The following is a 27,606-nucleotide window of genomic DNA, read 5'->3' as shown; positions in this document are numbered from 1 at the left end:
ATAAAATTTTTGTACAGAAAAGAAAGTCACCCAGAGTCACGTTGGTCCCTTGGCATGAGTCTCCCTGGGGTGACAGGAACCTGCTGTGGGTGAGAAGAAATGGGGAGACAGCAGAGCGCCCCAGGCAGCCGCCACTCCGGACTCTGCGCTGTTCGCAGGTGGACTAAAAAATTTAAGGGAAAGAAAATAAAAGGCTGGATGCCAATCATGGGACCCCACCCGGAGCCGCACCCCAGGCCCTTTGCTCCCCTCCTGGAGCTGCCTGGTCCTCGGCCCTTTAGCTCCGCCCTGAGCTTTGAAGATGCAGCGGCGTGGGCAGATGGGAAACAGGAAATTTATCACCCTTTGGCACTTGTTTTCCAGAAACTCTGTCCTCTTTCCAAGTATGATTCACACTAAGATTTATGGGCTGAGTTCTGGGTCTGCATTTAAATCACGATGACATTGGTTCTAGAAAAGAAAGATTCTGACGCAATCCTGAAGTCAGAACTTCTCACAGTGAGAAACCATGGCTTGTTTTGCTGTACATCACCTCGGCCCCTGGCCCCATCGATATTTCTAGGTACGTTAAAAAAGATGGTGTGATGGGGTATGAGGAGCATCAACACTGTAGCTCACTGGATGTTTAAACAGAAGCATCAAGTCTCCCCGAGGGCCTCGGGGTGTCCTGTGCAGTGGCCAGGAGCATTTGTGACAGGGGTCACACAGAGGGTCTCCGTGGACAGCTGGACCTGCAGCAGGAATGAGGCGTGGCAGCTGGCTCAGGTCACGGCCTGCACCCCACATGGCAAAGATGAGCCGGTGTTGACCTCTGCCAGCTTAGAGCAGCAGACTGAATGCGTGGGGTGCAGGGGCACCCATGACCAGTCCCCTAGACTGCGTGTCACCCCTGCAGATCTGTCACATGCCGTCCCTTCTCTGGAGCCTGTAACAGCCAGAAGCCCACCTCCCACCACCATCGGTTCAGCAGGGTGGAGGTGATTTACCCATCCATCTCCAGTGCCCAGCAGTTAGAATTAAGAACGGCAGCGGTCCTGGGCAGCACCCGTCCTCTGCCTGAGCCCCTCCTTGGACCCCTTTGGCTGGTCACTCTCACCTGTCCCCAGCTCTGTCGCAGCACCTGCACTGCCGTCCTACAATTCTGACCTGCCTCTTCGCTGCCCTCGTGTGTTTACTCAGGCCCGCCGGTACCGTCTATTCTCAGCACCTGGCACCTTGGTCCCGGGAGCAGAGTGGCCCCCTTGGCCTGGCATCACACGCCCCACATCAGTCCCCACCCTGCTGGGCTGCACTTCTGAGCATTTCTGCTACTGCAGTGGAACTTGGAGCCCCAGGGGCTCCACAAATAGAAACGCCCTCCTTAGAAACACCAGAGGGATGAAGACGGCTGAATTCAGCCTTCCCTGGGCACCTCCCTGCCCGCTTCTCTGCTTGCTGTCCCCTAGGGTAAAGACGCATGCAGGCTGCCTAGACCCCCGGAAAGATGCACATCGACAACTGGGGAAGAGGAGGGAGCAGACAGTGTTAGAACCCAGAGCAAAAGAGCACGAAGCCACCTGAGACGGAGATGGCGCAGGTCCCAGGTGCACCTGCCTGCAGGCCTGGCGAGCTGGGTCTCAGCCTACCTTGCTCCTGCACCACCGAGGGGCCACACACCCACCTCCACTGTCCACAGCTGATTGGTGCCACACCCTGCACAGTCTCCAGGAGCAGGGAGGCCAGGGTTCTGTTGTCCTTCCATGGCCCCTCTCCCCTCTCGGGTTTATCTAGTAAGGAGAAGTTTCCCTGGGGACTTGAGCCCCTGGTTCACGGCTCCCCACCAGCAAGACCCTCCACTGGTGTTCAGGAAGTCACCTGGCGGACTCTGGAGGACCAATGTTCAGTGCTATTCAACATCGAACCCCAGAGCCTGGTGGCCACCCTGGATGGACACGACCTGCATGGTGACAAGTGCAGGAGTGCACATGGGGAGGGGGCCGCACAGAACAAGAGCAGCACCGTAGCCAGAGGTGGTGTCTGTTGTAAACCCAAATATGGAATTCAGTCACCGAGTATTGTAATCTTTTTAGTCTTCCTCACAATCCAGAAAGTTATATTTGTAATCCCATTGACATGTTATTGGAATCCCAGCCGGTCAATTATAATCTACCCCCACCAGTGCAATCCACGGCGAGAATAAAAACACAAAGATGTATTCTAAGTTAAGGGCAGCCAAGGGATCCTAAGTGCATTTCCCGTGAGGACATGTGGACAAAGGCCTTGATCCTAGGCCTCTCCCAGCATTCATTATCTTGTGAGGAAGTGGGGGGGGGGGTGGCTAAGGGATGAGTGATAGTGAGGATGTCGGGATCACTGAGTAACCTGAGCTGGCTGGCCAGGTGCAAGGATGGCATCTCTGTAATGCAGAAGGATCAATTCATATAACCTGATTAAGGTAGCAGTGGAATTGTTTGGGGGCTATTGCTCCGGTTTGTGATATGCGAACTCCTGTGCCCTGGGGAGTCACAGCCTCTTATCTTGAGGCTCATCCCCAGCTGACATTCCCGGAGCAAACTGCTCTACGTCTGGCCAGCTCAATCCTGCATTGTGGAGAGCACCATGCTGGGAAACAGGACTGTCTGATGGCGAGACTTTGCACATTAACACCTCAGCTAGCCTTATTTGCAATGCTTAGAGCCAATTGAAGAGAGAAGGAAATATCCTAGCCAGCCTTTCACATATCAGTATGAGGAAATGAGTCCCATGGTAATTAAAGTCACAGCAATTGTTCTGGGTCCAAAGGGAGTCACCGGAGTTGTCTCTCACATCTGTGATGGCTGGCTAGCTCCTGGTGTGTTAGCTCCTGGGCCAGCCTTGTTTGCCACACTCAGAGTTAATTGAAGACAAGGAAATACCCTAGCCACCTTTCTACAGATCAGTATAAAGAAATGAGTCTCCAAATATTCAAAATCACAGTAGTTGTTTTGGATTCAAAGGGAGACATTGGAGTTGTCTCCCACAGGTGGGTCTGAAGCCCGGTCACTAACACAGCCTGCAGCCTGTGTCTGTGGCCTGGGCCTGCACTCAATTCCTGGCCTGGTAAGGAGTAAGCAACACTGACTGCAGGGATGGTGCACTCTCGAGGAGGCGACTTCAGGGGACCAGGAGCTGATGAGCAGCAGGGGTTGTGCCCTTCCAACATACTCCGACAGGTAGCCTTGAAGCCAGGCTCGGAGGTGACCTGGCTGGCTGCTGGGCTTCCTGACGCCAGGCTCCTGGTCCTGTCTCTGACCCCCATACCTTTCAAACTGTGTTGACCTGAATGAGGTGGCCTCAGTCTGTCCTCGGCTAGGACAGCAGGTCCAGAACCAGGTTCTACAGAAATGGTTGTTCTTGGGCCGGCAGTTGTTCTGAGGCAGAGTCCACCCAGAGATATCCCCCGGCGGAGGTCCTCTCCTCAGACAGGCAGACCAGTGACACACCCTGTGACTGGCACCATTTCTCTTCTCTGACCACAAAGTCATGAGCGAGCAAGTGAGGGACAAGAGTGCACATGACAGATCCTGGGGGTGGAGCAGGAGCAGAGGCAGCAAAGCTCCGCTCATTTTTATGTTGAAACAAGCTACTCCACATCACAGATGAGAACTGATGCGTACATACTGCACTACGTAAAATGTTCCTACAGACCCACGCAAACGAAACTGACAAAAACGGACAAAGGACCCTGATGCTCTTCTCCAAAAAAGGAGCGTAATTAGTCATTTAGCACATAAAAAATTAAGAAATTAATGATAGCAAGAATTATGCAGAGGCAGGATAGCAAAGGAAAGAAGAACGTGATCCCTTCTCCTGCTGGAAGGGTGTAAATCCCAGGAGCGTTTTTACAGAGCATTGAGAAAACAAATCTAAAGTTCGCGTGAGTCTACTGACGTAGCAGTTTCTTTCAGTTTCTGTAGAAGCTGTAAGCGATGAGCACGAGGAGGCTTCCCCTGAGTTTTAAGGACAGTCATTTTGAATAACTATGATTTGTCCATTACACAGAATAAATGGCAGCATTAAAATGTAGAAAAACATCTAGTGACATTGGAAACCGCTAATGTGATAAAACTGTGTATGGGAGAAGATGTTTGATGCATAGAAAAAGGATCATAACAGTTTCACCAAGACGCCAACAGTTTACCACTGTTTATAGTGAGAATATTTTCGAACACACCCCAGCCTCAAGCAGGGACTTGATAAATGCTGATCTGTGCATACAGCAGAATAACGAAGGCAAGAATGAAGTGCCAAACAGTGGTACAGGACATGTCAGTGATGTGTTTATGTCAGCTGTAAAAGTAGGTAAACGCACAGAATAGTGTTCTCATTATTCTTTATTATCAAAATAATGTCTGTGTATGAGGACACGGAGTAAAAGCCTATGATGACATCTGAAATCACCTTTAGGTGACAAGACTGCCAGTCAGCCCAGTCCCCGAGAGGTGAAGATTAAGTGCACCCAAAGTTATTGGGAACATGGATCCGGCGTCCGTTGCTGCAGGCAGGCCTGCCTTTCCTGGGGGAAGAAGCTGTGTTCTGGAAAACTCTCCTGCGCCACGCTGTGGGTCAGTGCAGGGCCCACAGATGCACCTTCCCTACGAGGCGAGAGCCAGGGATGGGGCAGGAGATTTATGCTCACTTGACTTCCTGTTCTTATCCTTTTTGATTAAAAAATACATCAAGACATGAGACGGATGGAAGAGCCCATAAAAACTGTTTTACTGCGTCATAAACAGCTTACATTTCTGACACTGGGATCAGAGAGGGATTAATTGATACTGTCACTCTGTGCGCTCTGGTGGGGTACAGGGCCCTGCTGCGTGGCCTGTGAGAAGCCACTGCAGACACCTGTTCCTTCTCCCTACTGGGGTCACCTTTCTGTGACCAGTGTAGGCACTGGGCTAGGATTTCATAGTTCCTGGGAGGGGGTGGACAGTGTAACATCCCTGTCATTGAATGTTTGAATGTTGTACACTGCTTGACCTGTAGGAGATGTGCGTTTTTGTTAATAGCCTTCTCCATTCATCTTAATTTACATGAATATTAAAACCTCCTAATAGTTTTGAGGAGGAAGCTGATCAGGAAGTAACCTCAGAGAAATCTGATGTGTCAGTGAGGAATTAGCATTTACAGCCAATTTTCTAGTGTGGCTTGGATTTGTTGATTCACTCATTCATTTTTTTGTTCAACAAGTATTTAGTTTCTTCTCCAGTATTCATGCTGTTCTAGTCCTGTTGGCTACAGAAATGACTAGCAAGGGACAAAAATAGCGACCCTACGAGATTGATACACCACTGAAATTGGGATCGTTTGCTCCCTCTTTTACCTTATTTTTTTTGTCCATCCAGCTGTCTATCCAATCATCTATCCATCCATCCATCTAATTAGCGATCCACCCATCTATCCTATCATCTATTCATTCATCCATCCATCCGATAATCCATCCATTCATCTATCTATCCATTCTATCATTTATCCATCAATCCAATCATCCATCCATTCATCCATCCATCCTATCATCTATCCAACCATTCTATCATCAATCCAGTCATCCATCCACCCATCCATTCATCCATGCACCCATCCATCCAATCATTCATCCAATCATCTAACCACCCATCCATCTTTCCTCCTGCCCACCATTTATTGAATGTCCTTCAGGTTCTGTGCATGACATTGGGAAGATACCAGCAAACAAGACTTCCATTCCTATTCTGTAGGGCTGTAGGGCCTGGCTGGTGGGTGAGACAATATGAGGACTCCCTAATAAATGTGGTGCCAGGTACGATCCCAAGGTGGCAGCAAACAGTGCCTGGGGGCACCCCCACAAGCCCAGCTTCAGATCACCTCCTTGGGCCCAAAGAATCTGTCATCCAGTTCCTACTTATGCAGCTCACCTGTTTTCCAGGGGGAAGTTGACCTCAGAAGTCAGTCATAAATAAATCAAGAGAGGTCCAGTGTGCTCCCAGGAACACTGGTGAACAGGGAGGAAGGGGCCAGTCCTTGGAGTAGACGCAGACAACCTGCTCCACTGAGCAGAAGGGGTCCAGCCACAGCCCCAGCATCCTTCTTGTAAGGAGAAGATGACTAGCAAAGCTCTGAAACTGCCTAAAAAAGCCAGACGAGCGGCATAGACTGGGCCTCAGCTGGAGGGCTGGAGGGCTGGAGGGCTGGAGGGCGGAATGGAGGAGAGAGGCTTGTGGTGAGTGCCCTCAGGCCCTCCAGGCTCTGCACCAGGGTGCACTGATGTGCTATCTCATTTAATTTCAAGGGAGCCTTGGCCATTCATTGTGTTTCCAGACAAGGAAATTGGGTTCACAGAGGTTAATTGACTTGGCCAAGGGCACAGAGAGCCAAATGCAAAGCCAGGTCCTAGACAGCAGTTTGTCCCCTCCCTCCTGCAGGTAGGAAAGCAGTGTGGCTGGGTCCCAGTGGCACCTGGCTCAGACGTTTCCCCGGGAATCAGTGCGTCCTGCTTCCCTGGCTGCTCAGCAGAGCACAGATGTTGAGTCCCGGCCAGAGGAAGTTCGGATTAATCCACCTGCTATAGTGTGGAGAGGATACGGGAGGCCCTCCCGCTCCCACATGCACATGGGGCCTGTGGCACTCATGTTCCATGGAAGCCGGTGGGTGTTTAGCAAGCACTGGAAGAGCTACGCCTCTGCGGGGGGCTCCTGAGGTCCCTGTCCCTCCCTCTCCGCAGTACCCACTGAACTTGTACTTGGAGCTTCATTCATGTTTGCAAGGAGAAATGAGATGGGGCTCGACCTTAAAAGCTTCCAGGGTCAGAACCATGGGCACCTAGGAGTGCTCCTGGGAGAAGGGTTTCCGGGAGGGGGCGCTTACCTTGTGGTCCCGGGGCATGATCAGGATGCTGAGAGGCCAAGTGCCCTGCACTGGTCCTCTCCTGTTGTGTGGCACCTGCTGCCTTGGGACACTGTCAACTGAAGGCCATCGCAGGTGCAGTGGGCCAAGCCCACCTGTGCAGAGTTACTGGCCTCAGTGTCTCAGTGATGGGAATGCCAGACACAGGGACCCTTCAGCACCTGTGCTGCTTTTCCTGCAATGAAATGTACCTTAGGGGGCACTGGAAGACCGTGAGCAAAGCCCCTGCTCTCCACTTACTACCTGTGAGCTGTGACAGCCACTTCCTGTGTCACAGCCGGCCCATTTCCAGCCCGTGACTGGAAGATGGCACTGCCCAGCTCACTGGGATTTTTGGAGGTGCTGTATTCACAAGCTTCCAGGGTATTCTGAACCTCTTTACTATTTGTATGAGATGTGAAATTAAGTTCCATGAGGACAGGCATCTTTATCTTCTTTGCAGTACTGAGGGACAAAATGTTCCCTACTCTTTGGTCAAACATAAAAGAACAAACAGACATTGTTTCTAAGCAAGGGAGGGGTTAGCCAACAATCTTCAGAGGTTGTGATTGTCAAAGAAAAACTTGTAACAAAGAGCCCTCTGGAGGGGGCTCAATGTGCTTTCCTTACAAGGCCTGGTGAAGCTTCCTTGGAAGGGACCCCCCGGTCTCACCTGGCTGAGGCAGTTGATCCCAGTCAGCTCCATCTAAGCAGACAGAATCCACGAGTGCAGGCATCAGATGGAACTTTCCGGAAAACATTCCCTGCAGAGTCCATGCCTCACCAGTGCCACTTTGGAAACTCTGAGTCACAGCCCAAAGATTTCTGACAGGGACTGAGCAGTTTTCTGCACTGATGCATGCGTGTGTGTGTGTGCGTGTGTGTGTGCGTGTGTGTGTGTGCACGACAGCCTCTGTCCTGTAAGTCCACTTACTATCATCCTCACCTAAGCAGCGAGGTGCCGAAATCGAGGTGCATAGCTTGGGCTTCCACCCTGTTAGTTCACCCAAAGCCCCGTCAGTACTGGATTGGCAGGATTCCCGGGAGAGCCTGTGAACTCACTGTCTGAGGAGAGCGTACCATCCCTCTGGCCAGGTTCCGCTCTTCTGTCCCTGCCTGGTTGTCCCCTGTGTGTCCCTAGCACTGGTGGGGTTGGGAGGCGCCGTTTGACGGGAAGGGGCGGTGACCTCCCGGGTCCTGCTGAGATGTCCTGGCTTCTCATGTGCACACCTCCTCCGGGGAGCGTGCCTCGCCGGATTGCAGGTGAGCAGCTGTTGCACGCAGGGCTTCACCTCCTGCTGACAGCCGAGTCTTCTCTGGGGACATCTCGAGCCCACAGCACCTCGATGTTTATCTGCACGTTGTTTCCCTGTAAGCTTTGCTTGGTTTCCACTCGTGACCATATTCCTTATGATCTCATAGCTGATGCTCAAGGTGGCCCTTGGGACCACCTGTTTAGAATTCATAGGGATTTGTGTCCTGACAGAGCAAGAACTGAAACTGGGGCACACACAGCAGGAGGCGGGGACGGTCCCTGTGCCAGGCTGCCAGGTCGGGGAGGGGCTGCGTCTCTCGCCTGTACCTCACGCGGCACCTGTCATATTGTGTCCCTTTAAAAAAGCGATGCTGCAGCCAGCAGAGCGTGGCTGAGGCCCTTCTGGGGGGCCTTCTGATCCCGCGGCCTGGATGTGCCCTTCGGACCTGTGACTGTGATTCTGGGGCTTCTCTTCAGAAGCCAGGGCCGCGGACTTGCCCCGCCAGAGCTGTGCTGGAGAAATCCTTCGCAGAAATCTCTCAGAACAGGAGATGCCGTCAGATCTCAGGGCAGTGGGACGTTAGCCGGGAATTTCTGGAAAGGAGCGTGAACGTGGAACGGAATTAAGATTTCTAACTCTAAGAAAATCGCCTCTTTGCCTCCCTCTGACCCTTGCATCCCAATGGTGGTCCTGGCTGTGTGTGGCGGAGGCGAGGAGGGGACACTGCTGCTCGGTGTGGCGCCGGCTCACTGTGGCTTCCTTGGCACTGGCCCTACTTTACCGTAGAATCCTGTGTCCCAGGATCGGCTCAGCGCCAGGCAAGCCGAGGCAGTCTCGTTGGAAGCCACACCCTCAATACAGAGAAGTATTTAAGAACTGAGGGTTCAGAAGAGGAGCTCGACTGTTTCTCTCTGTTCTTCTGTCTACTCTCCCATGTAGAGTGAGCCTCCGCTTCCCTCTGCGGAGAGCTTAGGGTGCTGGACGTGCAGAGCACCCCCCCAGTAGATCAGCTCCGCTGTGACCCCACAGCACAGTGGGGTCAGCCGCTCAGCTCGGTGGGCCCGGGCGATTGCGTGGGCTCCCGGTCTCCACTCTTTCTTGTCTGCTCTGGATCACGAGGTCAGCTCAGTGCTCTCTGCCTCTGTCCTGCACTCTGCTGTGGCCGCAGGAAGGGTCAGGACCCGAGACCCTGTCCTCTCTCAGTCGGGAGGCTTCCTATGAACTGTTGTGTCTGACTCTCCACAGCTTTCCAGCATGACTCATGCTGGCTTTACTGTAAGAGAGGCACAGAGGTGGGAGACAAGATAAATAAGACACGGAATACTGGTGATGGGAAGAGAAGAGGCCGGGGAGGAATTATCCTGAGAGCGCAGAGAGGGCTCATCAGATGCCTTGTTCATGGCGACAGGAACAGTGTCGACCGTCAGCATGATTACGGCTGCTTTTGCGCGTGTGGTGTTGTGCTGGCCTCTTCGGCATCAGGCTTCTTAAATGTCCCCCTGTCCCCCACACCTCCATGGCACTACCATGTGCAGCCCTCTCAGGTGCCCACTTCCTGTCCTCTTTCACAAAGGTGAGACTTGAGACCCGGAGGAACAGGTGGTGTGCACGGCCCCCACAACTAGGTCGCACCTCACTAGGCTCCTCCACATGGCTGTGGGGTGCACAGGCTCCTGCCCAGCAAGGTTTGCGGAGCTGAACGGTGGCGAAGCCTCGGATCATGGGGCTGCTCCAGAGCGGGAACTGGCATTGGAAACAGTGAGTGCGTACTGTGACAAGCTTCTTACAGCAGAGGAGGATTTGGTGTGGCTGTGGGTGTGTGGCGAGGGTTTGACCGGGGCTGGCGGGTGTGGGACTGACCCTTCCTGGGGGGGAGTGAGTGACAGCTTGTGCCCACTGGGAGCCCTGTTGGGCCCCAGGCACTGGAGTGTGCACTGGCAGAGGGCGCTGTGGAGCTAAATAGGGGCTAAGACTGCTCAGGCTTGCAGCCAGCACAGGGCTGCTCCGAAGAGATGCCCTGACACTGTCTGCTTTGGGACAGTGTGTGCGAATGGACGCCAAGTGAGGGGATTTAGGCCTGAAGCCTTCAGCAGCAGGGGCCGCCCAGCCTGCCTTCATGGAGTCCCCACGTGGCACAGTGGTTTCTCGTTAATAAGACATGCCACTTGGGGGTACAGTACTGCAGAAGGCTGGTCTGGTGGGGTGTGAGCTGAGCTAGAGGTGACGTTTAAGTCAGAAAAGGGCCCGATGGAGCCTGGACACTGTCAGTGGGAGGAATGAGCAGAGGAGGACCCCAGGGACTTCCCAGGAGACAGTGACCAGGTCGGGTGTGGCCCCGCCTTGGCCGTCTGGGGGTCGCATCTCTTGGACACAGCTTGAGCTGACTTCAGACAGGCTCCTTGGGGCTCGCTGCTCTCACACTGGGGGGATGTGTGTGGGGCGTTTCTTCCCGGGAAACCTGCAGGTAATGTCAGGGCTTCTTTGCCAGGGAGCTGCTGGTCGGATTTTGGCAACTAGTGGTACTCAAGGCTGTAGCAGGGAATGTGCTCCTAACGTGGGAACTTAAGGAAAGTAACGAGGCGCTTGGGGTTTTGACACTGAAGTTGAAAAGCCAAGTGCGGGGTTGCAGAGCAGGACTGAAGCCCGGATGAGGCTGACAGCTGTGAGTGGCACTGGATCCTTGGTTTGGTGGGAAGTGAGGATTCTGATGGAGGAGAGCGAGACCAGAGCAGGCTGAGCTCTGTGCTCCGGTCCCCAGCGGCACACCCGCACTCAGAAGCCCTGCCTGTCACTGTCGAGACCTGGCTCCTCTGAGGTTTCTTCCCTCCCACACTGTCTCCCAAAGCGGCTGGCGTCACACATCAGGCAGTGGCCAGAGAGGAGCTCAGGTGGGTGCCTCCCTGGCACCCACAGTGGGCTGAGCTGTGCCCGAGCCGTGGGCAGAGGAAACTGAAGACTGAGGCTCTGGAAAACGTGGAGTTCAGCTGTGGCAACCAAAGCGCCTCGGTGCTTTCCACCCATGTAGCGTTAAAATTACCCAGAAAGCAAATGCCAAGTAATGAAGTCTAGGTCACTCCCCATCTGTCTCCCTAAATGCCATTTGCAACCAGCGCCTTTTCATTTGACAATAAAATCGATGAGTGAAATATCGCAGGGCTGAACGCGGTGCTGCCCAGAATTCATTATGGGCCTGGCCCCCTGGGCTGTGCTTTTCGGGAACAGCAACGCTTTACTTAATGAAGCTTGGGCCTCTGTTAGTCCTTCTCCCACTTGCTCCTGAGCTTGAATCCTTTAAACACAATTCAGAAGGCCTTCTCTTTGGAGTCTGCTTCTAAATGGGTGAGTTTTGGCTTAAAATCTGGGAAACACAACAGGTTAAGGGAAAGGGGCCCGGTTAGCAAAGTGGAGCTTGAGTTTGGAGCACGTTGCTGGTCGTCGGCGGGTCACCTGTCAGTAGCGTTGGCTTTGATCTGGTCGCCCCTTTGAATGGTCCTTTCCTGTTGGGGAAGATGCCAGCGCCAGATGCCCTGATCAGCGTGTCGCAGTCCGTGCAGACTCCCAAGAGGACTGTGGGCTGCCTGGCAGAGAAGAAGAGGGTGCCCCTGTGCTTGCCTCCGAGTCAGTGTCTGCCCAGCAGAGAACGAAAGACAGTGGAGACAAAGAGGCCATTCCTCTAGGGACAGTGGGACACTAGGCTCACCTCAAAGAACCAGCGCCCATGCTGCTGCGGTTGCAGAATGAGGACAGAAGATGAAGGATCAGTCAGCTACAGGCTGCCCTCAAGAGCATGTGTTCAAGTATGTGGAGAGAGGCAAGAGAACGTGTGTGTGTGTGTGTGTGTGTGTGTGTGTGTGTGTGTGTGCGCGCGCGCGCGTGTGCACGTGCATGCGTGCTCCATGTAAACATCTTGGATACTGTGAAGGAAACAGGAGTGGAGAGGAAAGCCAGGCACCGGAGTGGCTCTGGAGAGAGCCGTCAAGGCAGGTCATCTGCTGCTGCTCACCGCAGTACGCAGCACTGGGGCGAAGCCTTCTGGGTAGCAGAGCGGTCTGCTGAGCTCAGGGTCTTGGACTCTGGGGTCATGGCACCCGGCAGCTCAGTCTGGGAGAGGTGAGGGCCCGCATTGCTGGGTCACCTCATGCAGATGGCAGTGGCTCTTGCTTGCCAGGGGAAAGGTCATGTCACGGGGAAGCCAGAGAGCCAGCAAGGTAGGGCTCAGACTTGAGGAACAGCCTTCTCACCAGATTCACTGCAAATCCCCTCCAAGCTCTGTGCCCCAGGACTAGAGGCCTCGCTGGACCCCAGCTCCCAGTCCCAGCACCCCAGGGACCACGAGTGGGCAAATCAAATCAAAGCCTATCGAGAAACTTCAGCTGGGAAGAGTGGGGGGGCAGACCCAGCACAGACCACAGCGAGGGCGCCACACAATGCCAGCGAAGCCCTCAGAGGGGGGCAGCCCTGCGAGGAGACGGGGAAGAAGGGGGGCTAGACTGGGTGCGGACCCAGGGCCCCCAGGGTGACCTTGGTGTTCATGTTAAGTGCGGCTTGAACGTAGAGAATTGGGGTGGGGGCTCCGGCTATGTCGTGCAGGGGGAGCAGAGGAGGAGCACCAAGCAGGCGACCTGCTAGGGTCAAGGAAGCCAGGGCTGCGCCTGCACAGAGACGGGAAGCCAGGTCTGAGACACGTCTGGTGTTGGCGTCACCAGGGGTCACCAGGACACGGTTGGCAGAGGACAGGATGGAAGGGCTGGGACCAGTCGCAGCTTTTGTCCTCAGCAGGGAGGATGGGGTCCCTGTCATCTTCCTTTCCCTGCGTGTCACCCCACACCAGCAGTCGACCCTGCCACCCCTGTGTCGGGTGGATGTGTGAGTGGCCACGCGGGAACATCTGGCGCACAGCCGAGGCGTCTGCAGAGGCCCTGGAGCCTCTGTTCCCGCCCCGGCCTGACCCCAGTTTGTGTTCTGGCGCAGCTGTCATCTCTGGGTTTGTTTGTTTGTGTGCTTATTCATTTATAGAGCAGAATATATTTATTGAGAGAAAGAAAGCTTCTGTCTGACAGAGACAGAAGGGGTCCCAAGTGGGTTGCCAAGGGTCCTGTCTTTTCTACAGACTTTATAGGGCAAAACCCCAAGGTGAGGCCAGGGATTTAGCTCAGTGGCTTAAGCGCCTGCCTGGCAAGTGCGAGGTAGAGAGTTCGATCCCTGGGCAAAATAAATAAATAAATAAACCAAAGTGAGACAGAGCCAAGGTGGGGAAATAATGGGAACTCGCAAGATGGCCATGAGGTGAGACAGAGCTGTGGCCAGCTAGAAGATTAACTGCCCAGTAAAATTGATTAAATCAGGAACAAATGAGCAAGCGGGCACGCATACAAAGCAGTGACTGACTCTTCCCTCGGGGTTGGGTTAGTGACTCCTTGCTTTCTCAGGGTGATAGAGACCTGTTTAGCACTCTAATCCCTGATGTCTATCCTTAGGAAGTACGTGGGTGCAATCCTTTTATCCTTTGTCCTGAGGTCTGACCCACAGTGGCAAGGTATCTGGGCTCCGGCACTGGCTCCTGCGAGGACCTGCCCTGTCCGACTGCCTAGAATGTTTCTAACTAACTCAGCTGCCTGTTACATTCCCCGCTTTGAAGAAGTAATCCCAGCTGCTCTGAGGGATCAATGGGCGATGACCCATCTGGCTTCTTCAGACTGAAGAGGGTCCTAGTTTTTGATCTGCAGTCAGGGATACTCCGCAGAGGGTCTATCCAAAGTCCCTCGATAGACCCCAGGCATTTTTATGTTGAGTAAGGGTGCAGCTTTAAGTCGGGAGGAGACCGAGGCAAAGAAGCAATTAAGTCTGCATGGGTCAAATAACAGAATCAGTAGGATAATTATGAGCACAGTTACTGTTTGTGCATTTAAAATCTGCAACATATGCTCTACATGAGCGAGAATGTTTGTGATATTTATATTCTGTTTAAAGAATAATAAGCCAGTGCCTGGCTTAAGACAGAAGCCCTTCCAGACCCCCCGCACACCGTGTTCTCTCTCCCCGCATTTCCCGTTGCTCTGGAGTTCTGATCTGCCGTTTCCGTGCCCTTCTTTGTAGTTAGCATCCACATTACGCTGTTTACCCCAGCTCTTTAGCTTGGTAGGAATGGAATTGTTCTCCAGGAATACATCTGACTTGTTGTTTTTGCATAAGCTAAATTATTAAGATCCGTCGGTTTTGCAGCCTGGAGATTGGCCTCCTTCACTTCACAGCTGCACATGACTAAGACACAATGTGCTTATCCATTGTTTTGTCATGGAACATTTGGTTGCTTATCATTTTCTGGCTGTTCCCAGAACACTTCTGTGGTGTGATTTATGTATCTCCTAGGGCACGAGTCTTCTGGGGGGTGTCCCCTAGTGACTACACACAGGAGTAGATAGGTGTGCATAAACACACACACACGTGCACACACCTTCACCAGTGGTTTTCCAGAACGGGTGTAACTGCTTGCACCCCTCCCTAGGGGTGCAGAGTCCCCATCACTCCCTGTCATCGCCAGCACTTGTGCATGGTTGTTTCTGAGACGTTGCCAGCCTGCTAGGTGCAGCACAACGCCCAGCTGGGATAGCTCTGTGCGTTATTCTGTTGTTAACGAGGTTGTGTGTTTTGTCGTGTGCTCATTGGCTCCTTAGGTTCTGAAAAATACCTGTTCATAACTTTTGTCCAATAATCGGTTGAGCTAGTCATCTCTTCTCAGTGCTCTGTGACTGCTCTATATGTCTCGACACTAGGCTTTTGCCAATTTTACGTACTATAAACATTATCTCAGATTTTTATTGCTTGTCTTTAGAGGACACTGAAATTCTAAACTCAAGTGTAATTGAATTTACCAACTGTCTCTATATTTTTATATTGTTTTATCTTTGGTTTAAGAAAATAATCTTTAACCTTGTTAAATAAAATAGCCATATTTTATTCTACATTTTTGAAAACCTTGTCCTTCACAATGAATTCCTCTCTTGCATGGAATTGCTTCATATGTGACATGTGGATGACGGTGACAGGTTTATTTATTGCACGGTAATCCTCAGTGCCTTCGGTGTCACAGCTCGCGGGCTCACGTGTGTGTGAGCTCAGCCCCTTCACGGAACCGTGTCAGCACCCTCTGTGGCCCAGCGCTCCTTTTTATAAGTCTCAGTAGCTGGTGCTGCTCCCTTCCCTGTTCTCCTTCAAAACTTAAAATTGTAGCTATAAAGAACACGCAAGCCACGACCGGAAGACGCAGTAGGTGTTCAGACATTTTCAGTGTGTTACGGTGGTAGGCACATTGCCTTTAATCACCTTGTAATGCCCCACTCTGCGACTCACACACCCATCTCTTGGTTCTTGCCACTTTCTGAAGCAGTTCTCGGGATCTTCTTGTCAAGAAGGTGTGACAGAAACACAGTGACTGCTGCTGCCGTGCTCATCCATGAGAAAGGCAGGTGCTGAAAGCGGGCGCCGTGTCCGTGTGGGGATCCTCCTCAGCAGGCCCACTCGGGTGGCTTCCGGCTCCTCCCACCTCATGTCTTACACCTTCGAGGGGTTTCAGATTTTCACTCCTCATTTCCATTTTCACCTCCACTAGATTAAAAGCGACATGCTGGGGCTCTTCACGTGCATATTTAACTTAGGTCTGGAATTCATGTTACTCTCTTGAAGAACTCTCCAGCACTGTCTGTAACCACTTGAACCAAGTTACGGGCGCTCATTATCTAAAGTATTCCCTCTAATGTGCATCTAAGCGTTAGTTGCTGTGTTTTAAGTTTTCATCTGTGTATTTGCTTTTCTGTTCGTACTGTACTGTTCCTTCTGACCTTCCATGCTTTCTTTTCTGTGAGTTTTTTCCTTTTTCCTGATACATAGCTTTTGAAATGCTCCTTAGTTTGTGTCTTACTATGTGTAAAGCTGGTTTGGGTGCTCTGAAAAATGTCTTTATTTTTCCATGCTGAGGCGTGTTTCCCTGGCTCTGCAGCTCCAGGTTGACAGCTCTTTCCCAGGCATGCAGCGGTACCGTTCCGCTGTCCGAAGCTCGCACTGTTTCTGATGATAAGCCCGCTGACAGTCACTCATTCCCACCGCCTTCCTGCTTGATTCCTTTTCAAATCTACCTGGTCGTTTTGGACAGTTTCCGCTTTCTGCTGCTGTGTTTTTTGTATATTCTGTGTAGCTAACTATGTCTACATAATAAATTACAATAAAACATAATGACTTCCAAGATGTTACTTATTAAGTCTCCCACTTTAGCGAGAACAGCTGGCCAGCCTGGCGTGCTCCGCTTGGCCTGAGTAGTCGGGTTTCCCGTGATTCACCGCTTTGCTGCTGTAGCCCAGGACCTCCACGCATTCCCGACGAGGGGCTCTCCGAGTGGTCCCGAGCTGTACTTCCGGCGTGGAGCCCGGCTTCTTCCCGTGAACATCAGGGAGAAGTAGAGAGGGAGAAAGGGCACGTGCAGGGGTGAGCCAGGCAGAGGAGACATCGCAGCTCAGAAGTCACACGGCGTCACTTCTGTCCTCATCTGTTCCTTACGAATAAAGTCACTGAAGCAAATCCTCCAGCAGGAGGGGAGCTCTGCCTTTCAAGGGGAAGAGAGTGACAGAACTTGGAGACGTATTTCAAAGCCTTATTTTTTAAATGTTGGGCAGATTTTCCTGTGTTCTGTACAGTATCTGATAATTCTAACCAGGCATCTTTTGGAGTCTTGCTCCTTGTAACTCTGCTCCTGCAGGTTGTTTGTGTTGCTGCTGTGAATACACGTGCCCTGGAAATTTATTTCTGGGCATTCTTTGAGGTCAGACCTTAAAATACAGTGCTCTAGATAGGACAGGCCAGATGAGGACTTCATGGTGGTTTTCAAGCTGACACTGTAGCCGAATTCTGGCCGACAGCTATGCAAGGGTGGGCATGGAGTTCCCAAGTCCCAGCCGATGCCCCACAGCACACCCAGACCACATAGCTGAGCTTCCTATCTTCCCTCGTGCCTGGCTGTCCCCTCCGGCCCCAGGACTCTGTCTCCAGGTCTCATCTCCACATTGCTGTCTTTTCTAGCATTCCCCCCTGGAAACTGGTGTTGCTGCTGCCAGACGGGCAGGCTACGCCACTGCTGTCAGTTGTCACTATCCTTGTGGGCACCAAGGCTTCCATCTCCTGCCACCCACCCACAAGCTTCCCACGCACACTCCCACGCCTCCACAGACCTTTCTGTGTGTTCGTTTGTCTGAAGCAGCATTTCTCTGTGTTTCATGCCAGGTTTTCTTTTTCTAGAGTCTTACCCTGCAGAGTGTCAGACGCTGAGACACGCAGGGAGCATTTTAAAATTACAAATTCCCTGGTCCACCCCAGAGCTGGGAAATTGGCAAATCCTGATGGAGTTGGGTGCATGTGTTCCTCCAAAGTCTCCCAGAGGATCCCATAGCCCGTGCTTTGAGCTAATTATTCTAAGGAAGACATGGTCCAGAAGCGGTGGAAACTCAGCAGGGAAGCCGCGTCAGGCTATGAAGGAGGGACTGTGTGATAGAGGAGGAGGTGGCGTTTCGTCTCCTCAAACACTCCCTCCGGTCCTCCGGTGCTATAGATAGCTGTATGGTGTGTGGGCGCTGGCACGTCCGTGATGCACCCTGTCTGCGAGGCCTGTTCTTGCACAGCCCTGAGCTCTGCCAAACCCTGTGACATCCAGAGAGCTGATGTGACCCTCAGGAAACCGCTGTGGGTCACAGCCACCCATGTCCAGTGGGAGGAGGCGAGGCTAGCACCTTCCAGGTCCAGCGGGCTGAGTTGGGGTCCAGCTGTGGGGCACAGGGGCAGTGTGCCCACAGGCAGCAGGCAGCCTGGATTTCCTCTTCTGTGGAAGGGATGATAGTGGTTCCTTTTGGATAGTGGTTCCTTGCTGTCGCTGCTGTGGCTCGTGAAAGCACCCGGAATAAATGGGGCGAGGGTTACTGTCATGTCCTCCTGCCCAGCCCACTTGATGGCCCTGGCCTCCAAGTACAAGCAGAGGGCAGATCTGTGTTCTGGCCTGAGCCCACCTTTACAGGTTGGGCACCTGTAAAGCATCAGGCACCGAGTTGGGCGCAGTACAGATGAGCCCCGTGTCCATGCCTTGGGGAATTTCATCAGCCCCTCTTGACAGAGAGCAAACTGAAGCTTAGAAGGCCAACGATGAGGACCCTGCGAGACTCTCCAGGTGACCGGGACGGTGCTGCTGTCCTGGCAGCCCCCCTTTCCTAGTGCGGTTCTTCGCAATGACCGCTGCTCAGCCTGGCCCCAGGTGGCCCACTACCTGCTGCTCTGCCCGCTGAACTCTCCCTTGTCCTTTAAAACCCAATGCAAATGCCACCTCCCTCGCGAGACCTCCCCTGGGCCCATCAGCCATGAAGCACTATTCTACTGCAACATTTCCATTGGCTTCACGCAGGTTCCCTGGTGGGGCACTGGTCACTGTCTCGTGTTGCTCAGCTCCTGGGGAAGTGTCTCCTGTGCTCCCCTGTGATGTGTCTGGGGTCAGCAGTTGCACCTCATCCATGTTTACTCAGCAAGAACTGCCCTGAAAACCACATAGATGCTGATCAAGAGTACGTGGGATTAAAGAATAAAAGTTGCATTCAGAAAGGTCGTTACTCTATGTCGCTCAGCATGTCTTTTGTAAAATCTGAGGGCGCTGTACAAGGGACTTCCTTCTGTTCGTGGAGGAGGAAAAGGGCACAATTCTGTCCGGTGCCTGGCGTTGGTGTAGCTGTGAAATCCCCAAATTGCAGGTGTGCAAGTCCAAGCACTACTGTGTACCCAAGTTCTGTCAATCCCAGAAGTTCCACCTTTAACAGATTCTGGTTCCCAGACCTTTCCGTGTGGCCCCGTTCATTTCATTCACACCTGGCACATGATTTGCAAATCAGCAGAGGTGCCCAGATGGTGTGAGGGGTTCTGCTAGCTCAGAGTTGCAGTGGCCCCCAGGAACAAGCTCTTTAAAACGATCCCTCACGAGGAGCCTTCTGGCCATCAGTCCATGTGCGCACAGGGGTTGGAATTAGACTCTGCTAGCTGGGAGCTGAAAGGGTGAGTTACGGCAGGTTCTGCCATCTCCATGAGGCCTTTCATCCCGTGACACTTCAGCAGAAAGTTAATTGAAATGGAAAAGATCAAGCACAAGGTAAAAAACAGAGAGGGCTTTATAAGACTTGAGGATTAATCCACACTGGGAAAAGGCAGATTTCAAAGTCCTAAGCATGCCAGAAATTTATTTTGAAGCTGCTAGGACAGTGGCGTGCCCCAAATCTGCCTGTCTCTAAGAAAAATGTGGAGACAATGGGTGGTTAGTCAGGTCCAAGTCCTGGTGTCCAGGGGAATGTTCAGAACCCACGGGAATGGTGATGGCGTTTACTTCTTAATTGGCTATGGAATCCGTGTAAGCAACAGCTGAGGAGCCCTAGGGTGTCCACTCTCGAAGGCCATTGAGATTATTGTTGGGAGTACCCTCTCCCAGGGTCTGGTCTCTGACCGGTTGGGCCTGGCCTAGAACTCTGGCTTCCTGTTGCATAACTGCAACGCTGCCCATGTTCATCGCTGAGACTGTCACACAGCTGCCCGTGGCATGGGAGAGTGCACACGTGTCTTCGCCTGTGATGGAAGGGTGGTTGCACGTGGAGGGGTCAGGCAGCAGTTTCGAGGCCCAGGGCTGGCGTCACATGTCCCCTTCCTCTCCGACTCACACCTGTTTCCCCACATCTCACCCCGGCCGCTGAGAGCAGAGCTGGCACTGGCTCCCTAGAAGTGCAGGAACCCGGACGCCAACCAGGCTCTCGATGCCGGTCCAGCTGCTCACCCTGCCGAGTGTCTCTAGAGACTTGCGTTTGGACATCAGAGAAACAACTCTCTGTATGTGTAGTTAGTGTATTTATCTACACTTACTTAGAGCCTGAACTACAGCAAGAAGAAGGAACAGCCCACCACCCCCTTGGGGAGCTCGAGGTCCAGCTGGTGGCAGCAGAGATGGGCAGGTCTAGGAGGTCATGGCCACAGGGTCCCTCTATGCCCAGCGTGTCCACTCATCAGTCCATGTGACCGAACTCGTGCAGAGACAGGCAGCCTTGTCACCAGGCCCCCATCTGTCACAGTGTAGTACCCCTCTCCGTTTCAGTCTAAGTATGCAACATGTAATAATGGTAACCAGTCAGGAGAACTGGTGTGACCATCACATGTGCCGTTTACCTCTGGTGGGGTCATTGGGAATCCTCTGCCCGGCTGTTCTGAATTGAGCTGTTCTTCTTGTGCACCTGATTATCCTGCTGTGCTGCTGTCCCTCCAGCTCACCGAGCCCTTGGCCTGCGCGTCCTCTCTCTGTCCTCCCTCCTCCCATGGTGTTTGGGGTGGGACTGCATGTCTTTTGCAAGATGCCTTGGTGACACTCACTAGAGACAGGCTTGTCTCTGGCTTGTTCCAGCAGTACACACCTCTCTGTTAGGCTCACCAGAAAACAATCTGTAATTAATACGTTTATGTGCAGCACTCAGGAGGCTGAGGCAGGAGGATCATTGCAAGGTCAAGACTACCCTGGGCTTCAAAGTGAGCTCAAGACCAGCCTGAACTGCATAGCAAGACCTGCCTCAAAAGGACAAAAAAGCAGATGCACAAAAAATATACTTATGGGATACAATGTCCTGGAAAACAACAGATAGAACAAGAAATACTCAGAATGTACACTGGGGAATTTCATGACCGGTGTCCCTACCTCTGTTAGCTCAGCTGGTGGCGCCCACATAGCTCAGTGCTCCTGTGTGTGCCCTTGGGGCCAGAATGCTTCTCAATGGGGCAGGAATCGGGGTGGCATCGGAGATGCTGGGCTTCCCTCTGCCTCAAGTGGGGGCGACGTGGCAGCTGATCTGCACTCTGACTTTTGTGAATCGGAGCTTTTGCATTATCTCAGCTGCATCAGTGCATTGGTTGTGTGTAATTCAGCTCACACAGCCTCTGCTGTGTGCCACACGAGGTCACTGGCACTGCAGAAGCTGCAGGAGTCGAAATGGTCAGAGAAACCAAAATTCAGAGCTAAGTCAGTCTCGGTGAGCTTGGCCAGAGCCCAGTGACACTCCAGGAGAGCGACAGGAGACAGCCCAGTGGCCAGCCTTGTGCTCACAGCGCCCGTGGACGGCCTAGCCCTCGGGGGTGGGCACTCGGCTCTCCCTGGCTGCAGCTCAGTCTCTGCATCACTGTAGCTGTGTAAACCCTCTATGCCAGTGCGGAGGGTAACTTTGGGTGCTTCTGGGATCCTGCAAGGAGGTAGGAGCCGTCTCAGAAAGGTGCACGAGGGACAGAACACCTGCAGGTCCTTCAGCAGCGATGAGGAAGTCAGCCTGACCCTGGCCTACTGGGAGCCTGGAAAAGGAAGGCGGTTTTTAAAAACTCGCCTACAACAAACCGCAGCCCGAGATCATGCGAGATGGAAAATGGAACAAGCCTTTGTTTCCAACCGTGTTTTATTTATCACTCATCATCTACCATGTCTGAAGAAGGGTTTTAGGCCACCTGTAAAAAATAAAATAAAGTAACAAGGATTCTTGAGTTCTACACGGTTTTTAAAGTTGAGCTCTGAGCTTCCTGGAAACCAACGTGGAAAAACGTCTACTTGGTCAATTGGAAAATTTTTGCTCCAAAAAATTACAAGTTGAAGATCCCTTATTGAAAACTCCTGCCTGTGAGGGTTTTATGCACAGAACAAAGCATCGCAGTGTGGAGCTCCCGCCCGTGGCATCAGCGTTCAAAAGGCCTGAGACACCGGGGCATTTCAGATCGGGGGTTCTGGTGCAGGGTCGCTCACCCTGCTTTGTGTCCTCTGTTGCCTATGGAGTCGAGGTTTCATTTGGGTTTGGAAAGAGCCAAACCGGGACTCCCAAGGGTGTCGGCCAGTGCTGTGGTGGACAGTGTACCAGCCACCTTCCCACAGACAACGCCACTGTTGCCAGTCCAAGGGAGTAGCCACAGCCTCCAGCTTCCGAGTGATGCCTCCGTCGGTCTCTGCTCAGTCCTGGGAAGTTGTCCAGGTTGAAGTCCTTGAAGCAAAAGAAACGACTGTCTTGTGAGCAAAGGCAGACAGCGCTCACCTGGTAGCCGGCCTCAGTGACGAAGAGCACAGGCTCCGGGGCTGCACTGAATGTGCTACCTCTTGGCCACAGTTCTGCTGTGGTCACTGTGTCCAGCGCCTTTTTGACCTCCTGGAGCCTGCGGGAACAAACGTCACCCCAGGTGGCCTCTCCTGCCACTTGGTACCACCCAGTGACCTTTCCCAGCTCGCCCTGTGACAGCAGCACTTCACACAGCCATCCCACCAGGGACAGGTGCACCACACCAGCCCCATCCCTTTCCCGAGGCCTCTGTCCGGCCACCACTCCTCGGCCATATTCCCCAGGGCAAGGGAGGGCACCCTGGGTCTGACAGTGTCACAACTGGACAGACGCCTGGCCCTGCCCCCACCCATCACGAGCCTCCACCCTCCTGCCCTGTGCACGGCACCCTGTGTCTCTGTGTGGCCTGGCCACTAAACAGGCCGGCCCCTGAGCTGGAGCTGCTCATGCAGTCACAGCACAAGAAGGCAGGTGGCCGTGCACGCTGCTGTTGAAGCACCAGAAGCCCAGGGGCACACTCAGGGCCACACAGCAGGAAGGCAGTGGACAGGACTCCCTGGACACAGACACCCGTGGGGCAGCAGGGCACTGAGTAGAGAGCCCAGCCGATTCTCAAGCCCACACATGGAACCCAGCACTTCCCAGAGATGAGAAAGAACCGTATCCCCGCCTGGGCAGCAGCAGCGAGTCCACTGCAGAGACCACAAAGAGGCTCCGTGGCGGCTGCTTACTTTGCATCCGAGGAGCTGTGTAACCCTAAAGACCACCGCGTGGAAGGGTCTGGTGCTGCCACCACAGGGAAGGCAGCTCAGTGCAGAGCAGGAGATCTGGAGTCCCCGCCTCAGGCTGCTGTGACCCCCGAGAGCCCTTCCTCCTCACCGGGAGTTAGCCGGGCAGGGCGGGGATCCCCGCACCCAGGCCCTGGGGGATCCCTTTCTGCAGGTTTCGGATGCAAAAGCGGGCAGCAGTATTTCTCCTAGGCCTCAATTTATGCATTTGTGTAGGAGTGATGATTTAAATAGGAGCTTGATAAATTGATCAAATAAATTACGCCGGCCCTGCACGCCATCATTTCAGGGCGCTGTCACCACACCGAGGGTGCCCCGCGTCGCCAGTGTGTGCGCTGAGGCCGTGGGGATCTCCTTGCCTGCCACTACACTTGGATTCTTTCCAGATGCCTTTTTCACTCTGATCGGCCAGCTGCAGGACGGCTTTGGCCAGAGGGATCCCAGTGTGAAAGGCAGTGAGGGCGCTTGTAACCCTTAGCAAGTGGAACCGTCAGCCTCCTGTCCCCTCTGCAAACACTGGTTTGTAATGCCCGCCTCCAGCTGTCGTGTTCAGCATAAGCAGTGTGTGTGGAGGCCGCAGGGAGAATCCGGAGCAGAGCAGAGGTGACTCACATCCCTGTTACGCAAACCCGGTGGTAAATGCCACTGGTGACATCCCAGGAGAATACCTGCTACCAGGGCCACGCCTGGGTGGCCCGAAGGAGGCCACAGGACCTGACGCTGTGGTGGGAAGGCCGGAGACCGCAGCGTCTCTCACCTGAGATCCTGAGACGAGGTCATGCCGGGTGGTCAGCGGGCCCTTTACCCCTCCGCCCACACTCCCGGGCAGTGAGAGCGCTGGGGTGATGCCGTGGACACAGACCCCGTGCAGAAAAGGGAAGAGAAGCCGTGCGTTTGAGAGCAGACGCAGTGGGATCCACCGGTCCCGGGGCAACTGACTCTTCCCGTGGGGTCTCATCTCACTCCTCCTCCTTGATGTGACAAAGAAATCTCAGAAAGCCAATCAGTGAGCACACAGTGGGAAACATAGCCCTGGACTTAAGAGTCAGTCAGTCCACGAGGCTGGGCTTGGCAGGAGTGCAGGGATGAGTGACCACAGGGCGAACCTGCGGTCATAGCGGATGACCTGGATGACCTTCTGGGCTCTGTGGAGGGGGAATAATGGAAACAGCTGCCCAGGGTGAGCATGAAGTAAACCAACACAGGCGACACTGGGAGGTCAAAACCGGGCACTCAGTAGAGAAACCAACCGTGGCTGCCCCACGTGACCCTGACGCCCCTCCACGGTCACAGCTGTGTTGATCCAGCCACTGCAGCTTCTTCTTCTAAGACTGCATTCTCTGTACTTCACAGGGCAGCAGGTCCTGGGCCTGGTGGAGAACCAGAGCGACTGGTACCTTGGGAACCTGTGGAAAAACCACCGCCCGTGGCCGGCGCTCGGAAGGGGCTACAACACAGGTAATCCCAGGGCACAGTGGGCGGGGTGCTGCGGGTGACGGGCTGAGAGCCCTTGGTGGGGAGGGAATCTCGGCTTCCTGGGTCCTCCCCTAGCACTGCTGCTGCGGAGGGCGGAGGGCCAGTCCTTTTTGCCTGGAGCTTCCTTGGCCATTGATGTGGGTCACACATCCAGCAAAACAGCCACAGCGCTGACTGTCCTCAGCCACGCATGTGCACGCTGGGTCTGTGGGGACCTGAGCCGGCTGGGGACAGAGCCAGTGTACACCATCCCTAATCTCCAGGCCATTGGCTGGAGATTCCTCTGTCATTGGCCAACTCGAGTCATGTGACTTTCACCCTCAAAGGGAGGCAGTGCACCCTGCCTATGCCCAGAGGCGGCACTGACACCTCTGGAGCTGGGCCTTCTCAGGCCTCCGCCCTCCCACACTCCCTTTCTGAAGCCAGGTCTGTGCCCCCCTTCTCTTCATTCCCATCTGGTTTTCAGTCACGCCGTCCAAAGCTGTCTGGCGGCTGCACCTCATGGCTGTCTGTGAACCCTAAGCTGGGCAGCTCTGCCTTCCCCGGCTGCCTTCCTGCCCCCTCTGTCCTCCAAGGCCTCTGGTGCTCTGCCTCCCCCTTCCCAGCCTCATCGACACTGTAGGGGAGCTCTGTTCCCCAGGGAAGCAGATTCCAGATCTTACCAGGATTGAAACCTGGAGCCCCAAGAGCAATGGGGAGGCCATGGGGGCAGGGGACAGCAAGTGTGCCAGGGCGGGGACAGCACCCGGGGACAGTGCTACTTAAGACACCATGAAAGCTGCCAATTCTGAGAGCTGGTGGTGAGAGCCCAGAGAGGTCAGTGCGAGCACAGCATCCCAGAGGCCAAAGGGAGGGGCAGGTAGCCTCGCTGGCTGAGACCAAGGGAAGGAAGAGGTCAGTGCCATGTCCTGGGCAGCCAGGCGGCTGTGTGATGTCCCTAGGAGGGGTCAGTGTTCCCACTGACAGTGATGGAGCCCCAACCGGGCAGCAACCGCAGACCCCCTGCCATCCTGCAGGCCCCACCTGTATGCCTGTCCAAGGCGTCAAGGAGAGCCCAGGCGAGGCAGGGCTGAGCAGGATGGAAAGGGAAGTGGGCGGTGCCCCTGAGCTGGCAGGTGTCACCCAGGCTCTGTGCTGCGTGCTGTGCAGCCTTCACCTCTCATGGGACCCACAAACCCTGGGAAGCAGGTGCTGTGTCCTCAGCCTTAGCCCAGTGGACCCCGACACCCTGAGAGCTGAAGGCTCCAGCCCGGTGCATGAAGGAGCCTGCGTGTTTCCCCCAGACCACTCTGGCTGGAACTTTTGTGGCTTCCACTTCAAGCTCTTTTGAGAAGGAGACTGCAAGCTCTGTGGTTGATAAGCCCAACAGAAATACTGTTTCTGGAGCCAAATCTCCAGGCTGCTGCACTGGAGTGAGGCACAGGCATCCCCCGCAAGGTCACCCAGGAACTGTCCTCCCAGTGCATGTGAGGTCAGCCCGGAGAGCCCACAGTGGCCACACCATTGCCTTGAGAAGCCAGTAAGTCCCACGTGGCATGGGCACCAGAGACCTCCAGGCTGGGGAGGTACGAGGGAGTCTCAGAGAAACCCTAGCATGTGGAGTAACCGGAAACACCACTCACGGATGCACACAGTGCCCCCCGGGAGCCAGGGCTGGCGATGGTGTTGTCAGCCTGGCTCTCAAGGAAAACAGGAATTTGTGGGGGAACCGTACTGCACCCCTTATGCTGCACATCCTGGGCACAGGAGCCCCCTTCCCCTGGCTCCAGCTGGACACCTCAGAGCTGCGATCGGCTCCCACCTCCTGGTGCCCAAAGCAGCAGCACAGGTGAGGAGAAGCCTGGAGGAACAGTGCGTCCATCCACACGATGAGCCGGCAGCACCAAGGGACCATGGTGACCCCGGGACTCAGGGCTGTCACAGCGACCCAGCAGTGGGCCACAGGTGGGAGAATGAGGCCAGGTGAGTCACCAGGACGGAGGACTCTGCTGGAGGAGGTACTGCCCCCCGAAACCCAGCCCTGGGGCATCCAGAAGGGTCTCTCCAAAGACCCCTCTGTCCTCCAGCTCCACACCAGGAGTCCAGGACACTGGAGCGGGAGTAACATCCCTGGCCACGGGGCGTCACCTCCTTGAGCCTTGGTTCTGTCCCGTGTGGACCTGATGACACCAGAGTGGGGGCTGACCGTTAGCAAGGTCACTTGCCTGGTTCTGCACACATCTCAGTCCCGGCCACCTGCGTGTTTAAAACACTGATTCGATCATGAAACGGGATCCGGCCTCATCACACATGGCATGTGCGTAGTTGACTGAGGTTTGCCAGTCACCCCGGCCTGTGGTCAGAAAGAACCACGAAGGTTTCCATTCTTACCCACATAGAATGCAGCCATGTCTTCCACCATCGGGAAGACTGTTACCTTTTTATACTATTTTAGGAAAGCTGCCTGCTTTAGTTCACGTGTCAGCTTCCCTGCTGCGTCTCACCTTGACGATCCCTGAAAAAGCAGGAGCGCACTGAGCCGGGTCATCGTCTGCCTGGGAGCCCGGGTCTGCGGCTCTGCCTCTCCACCTGGTGGCAGCCGGGGTGCCACTCGGACTGGGGTGCAGCGGCAGGGCCCCTCAGCCAGAGCACTCCTGGAGCCTGCGTTGCTCCTGCTTCTCTTCCTGCTCACATGGTCTGCACGAAGGTCAGGTCTGGCACGCTCGTCCGGAGTCCCTTCCTCCTGGCTGTGACTTGCAGTGGCCGAGGCCCTGGAAAGACCCGATGAGGCACCCACGGTTCCACTCTGGCTTCTCCTTCCCTGTGTGCTTTCACAGAGCCAGGGTCCCCAGAAGGATTCGGGGAGCGCTGCCCTCACCTCCCACTCTCTCTCCAGCTTCCTTTCATCTGAGCAGAGCTCTGGGGAGCAGGTGTGTCACCCAAAGAGCTCGCCATGACATGCGTGGCCTTGAGGCACTTCCGAGCACCTGCACCGACGACTATCCTGACCACAGTATCCACACCCCACCTCCCAGGCTAAAAGCTGTCACTCTCCCAGCCTCGTGGTCAGCAGGGCTTAGAACAGCACGG

General features: G+C 54.2%; 1 protein-coding gene across 4 annotated transcripts in view; it reads left to right on the top strand.

Moving 5' to 3' along the window:
* Nucleotides 1–27,606, top strand: part of Large1 (LARGE xylosyl- and glucuronyltransferase 1) — a 324,947-nt gene that overhangs the window by 246,338 nt on the left and 51,003 nt on the right. For all 4 annotated transcript variants that reach the window (XM_063255551.1, XM_003462316.4, XM_013143002.3 and 1 more), the window contains one exon: nucleotides 24,415–24,519. In XM_063255551.1, coding sequence (XP_063111621.1) covers nucleotides 24,415–24,519 — 105 coding nt within the window. The remainder of the gene's footprint in view (nucleotides 1–24,414; nucleotides 24,520–27,606) is intronic.

This window comes from Cavia porcellus, unplaced genomic scaffold (genome assembly GCF_034190915.1).
Source record: "Cavia porcellus strain 051 isolate PalLab524CR breed Dunkin Hartley unplaced genomic scaffold, mCavPor4.1 scaffold_8, whole genome shotgun sequence".
Classification (NCBI taxonomy): domain Eukaryota; kingdom Metazoa; phylum Chordata; class Mammalia; order Rodentia; family Caviidae; genus Cavia; species Cavia porcellus.
The sequence above is the reverse complement of the archived record's forward strand: the minus strand, read 5'-3'. Positions and strand labels throughout refer to the sequence as shown.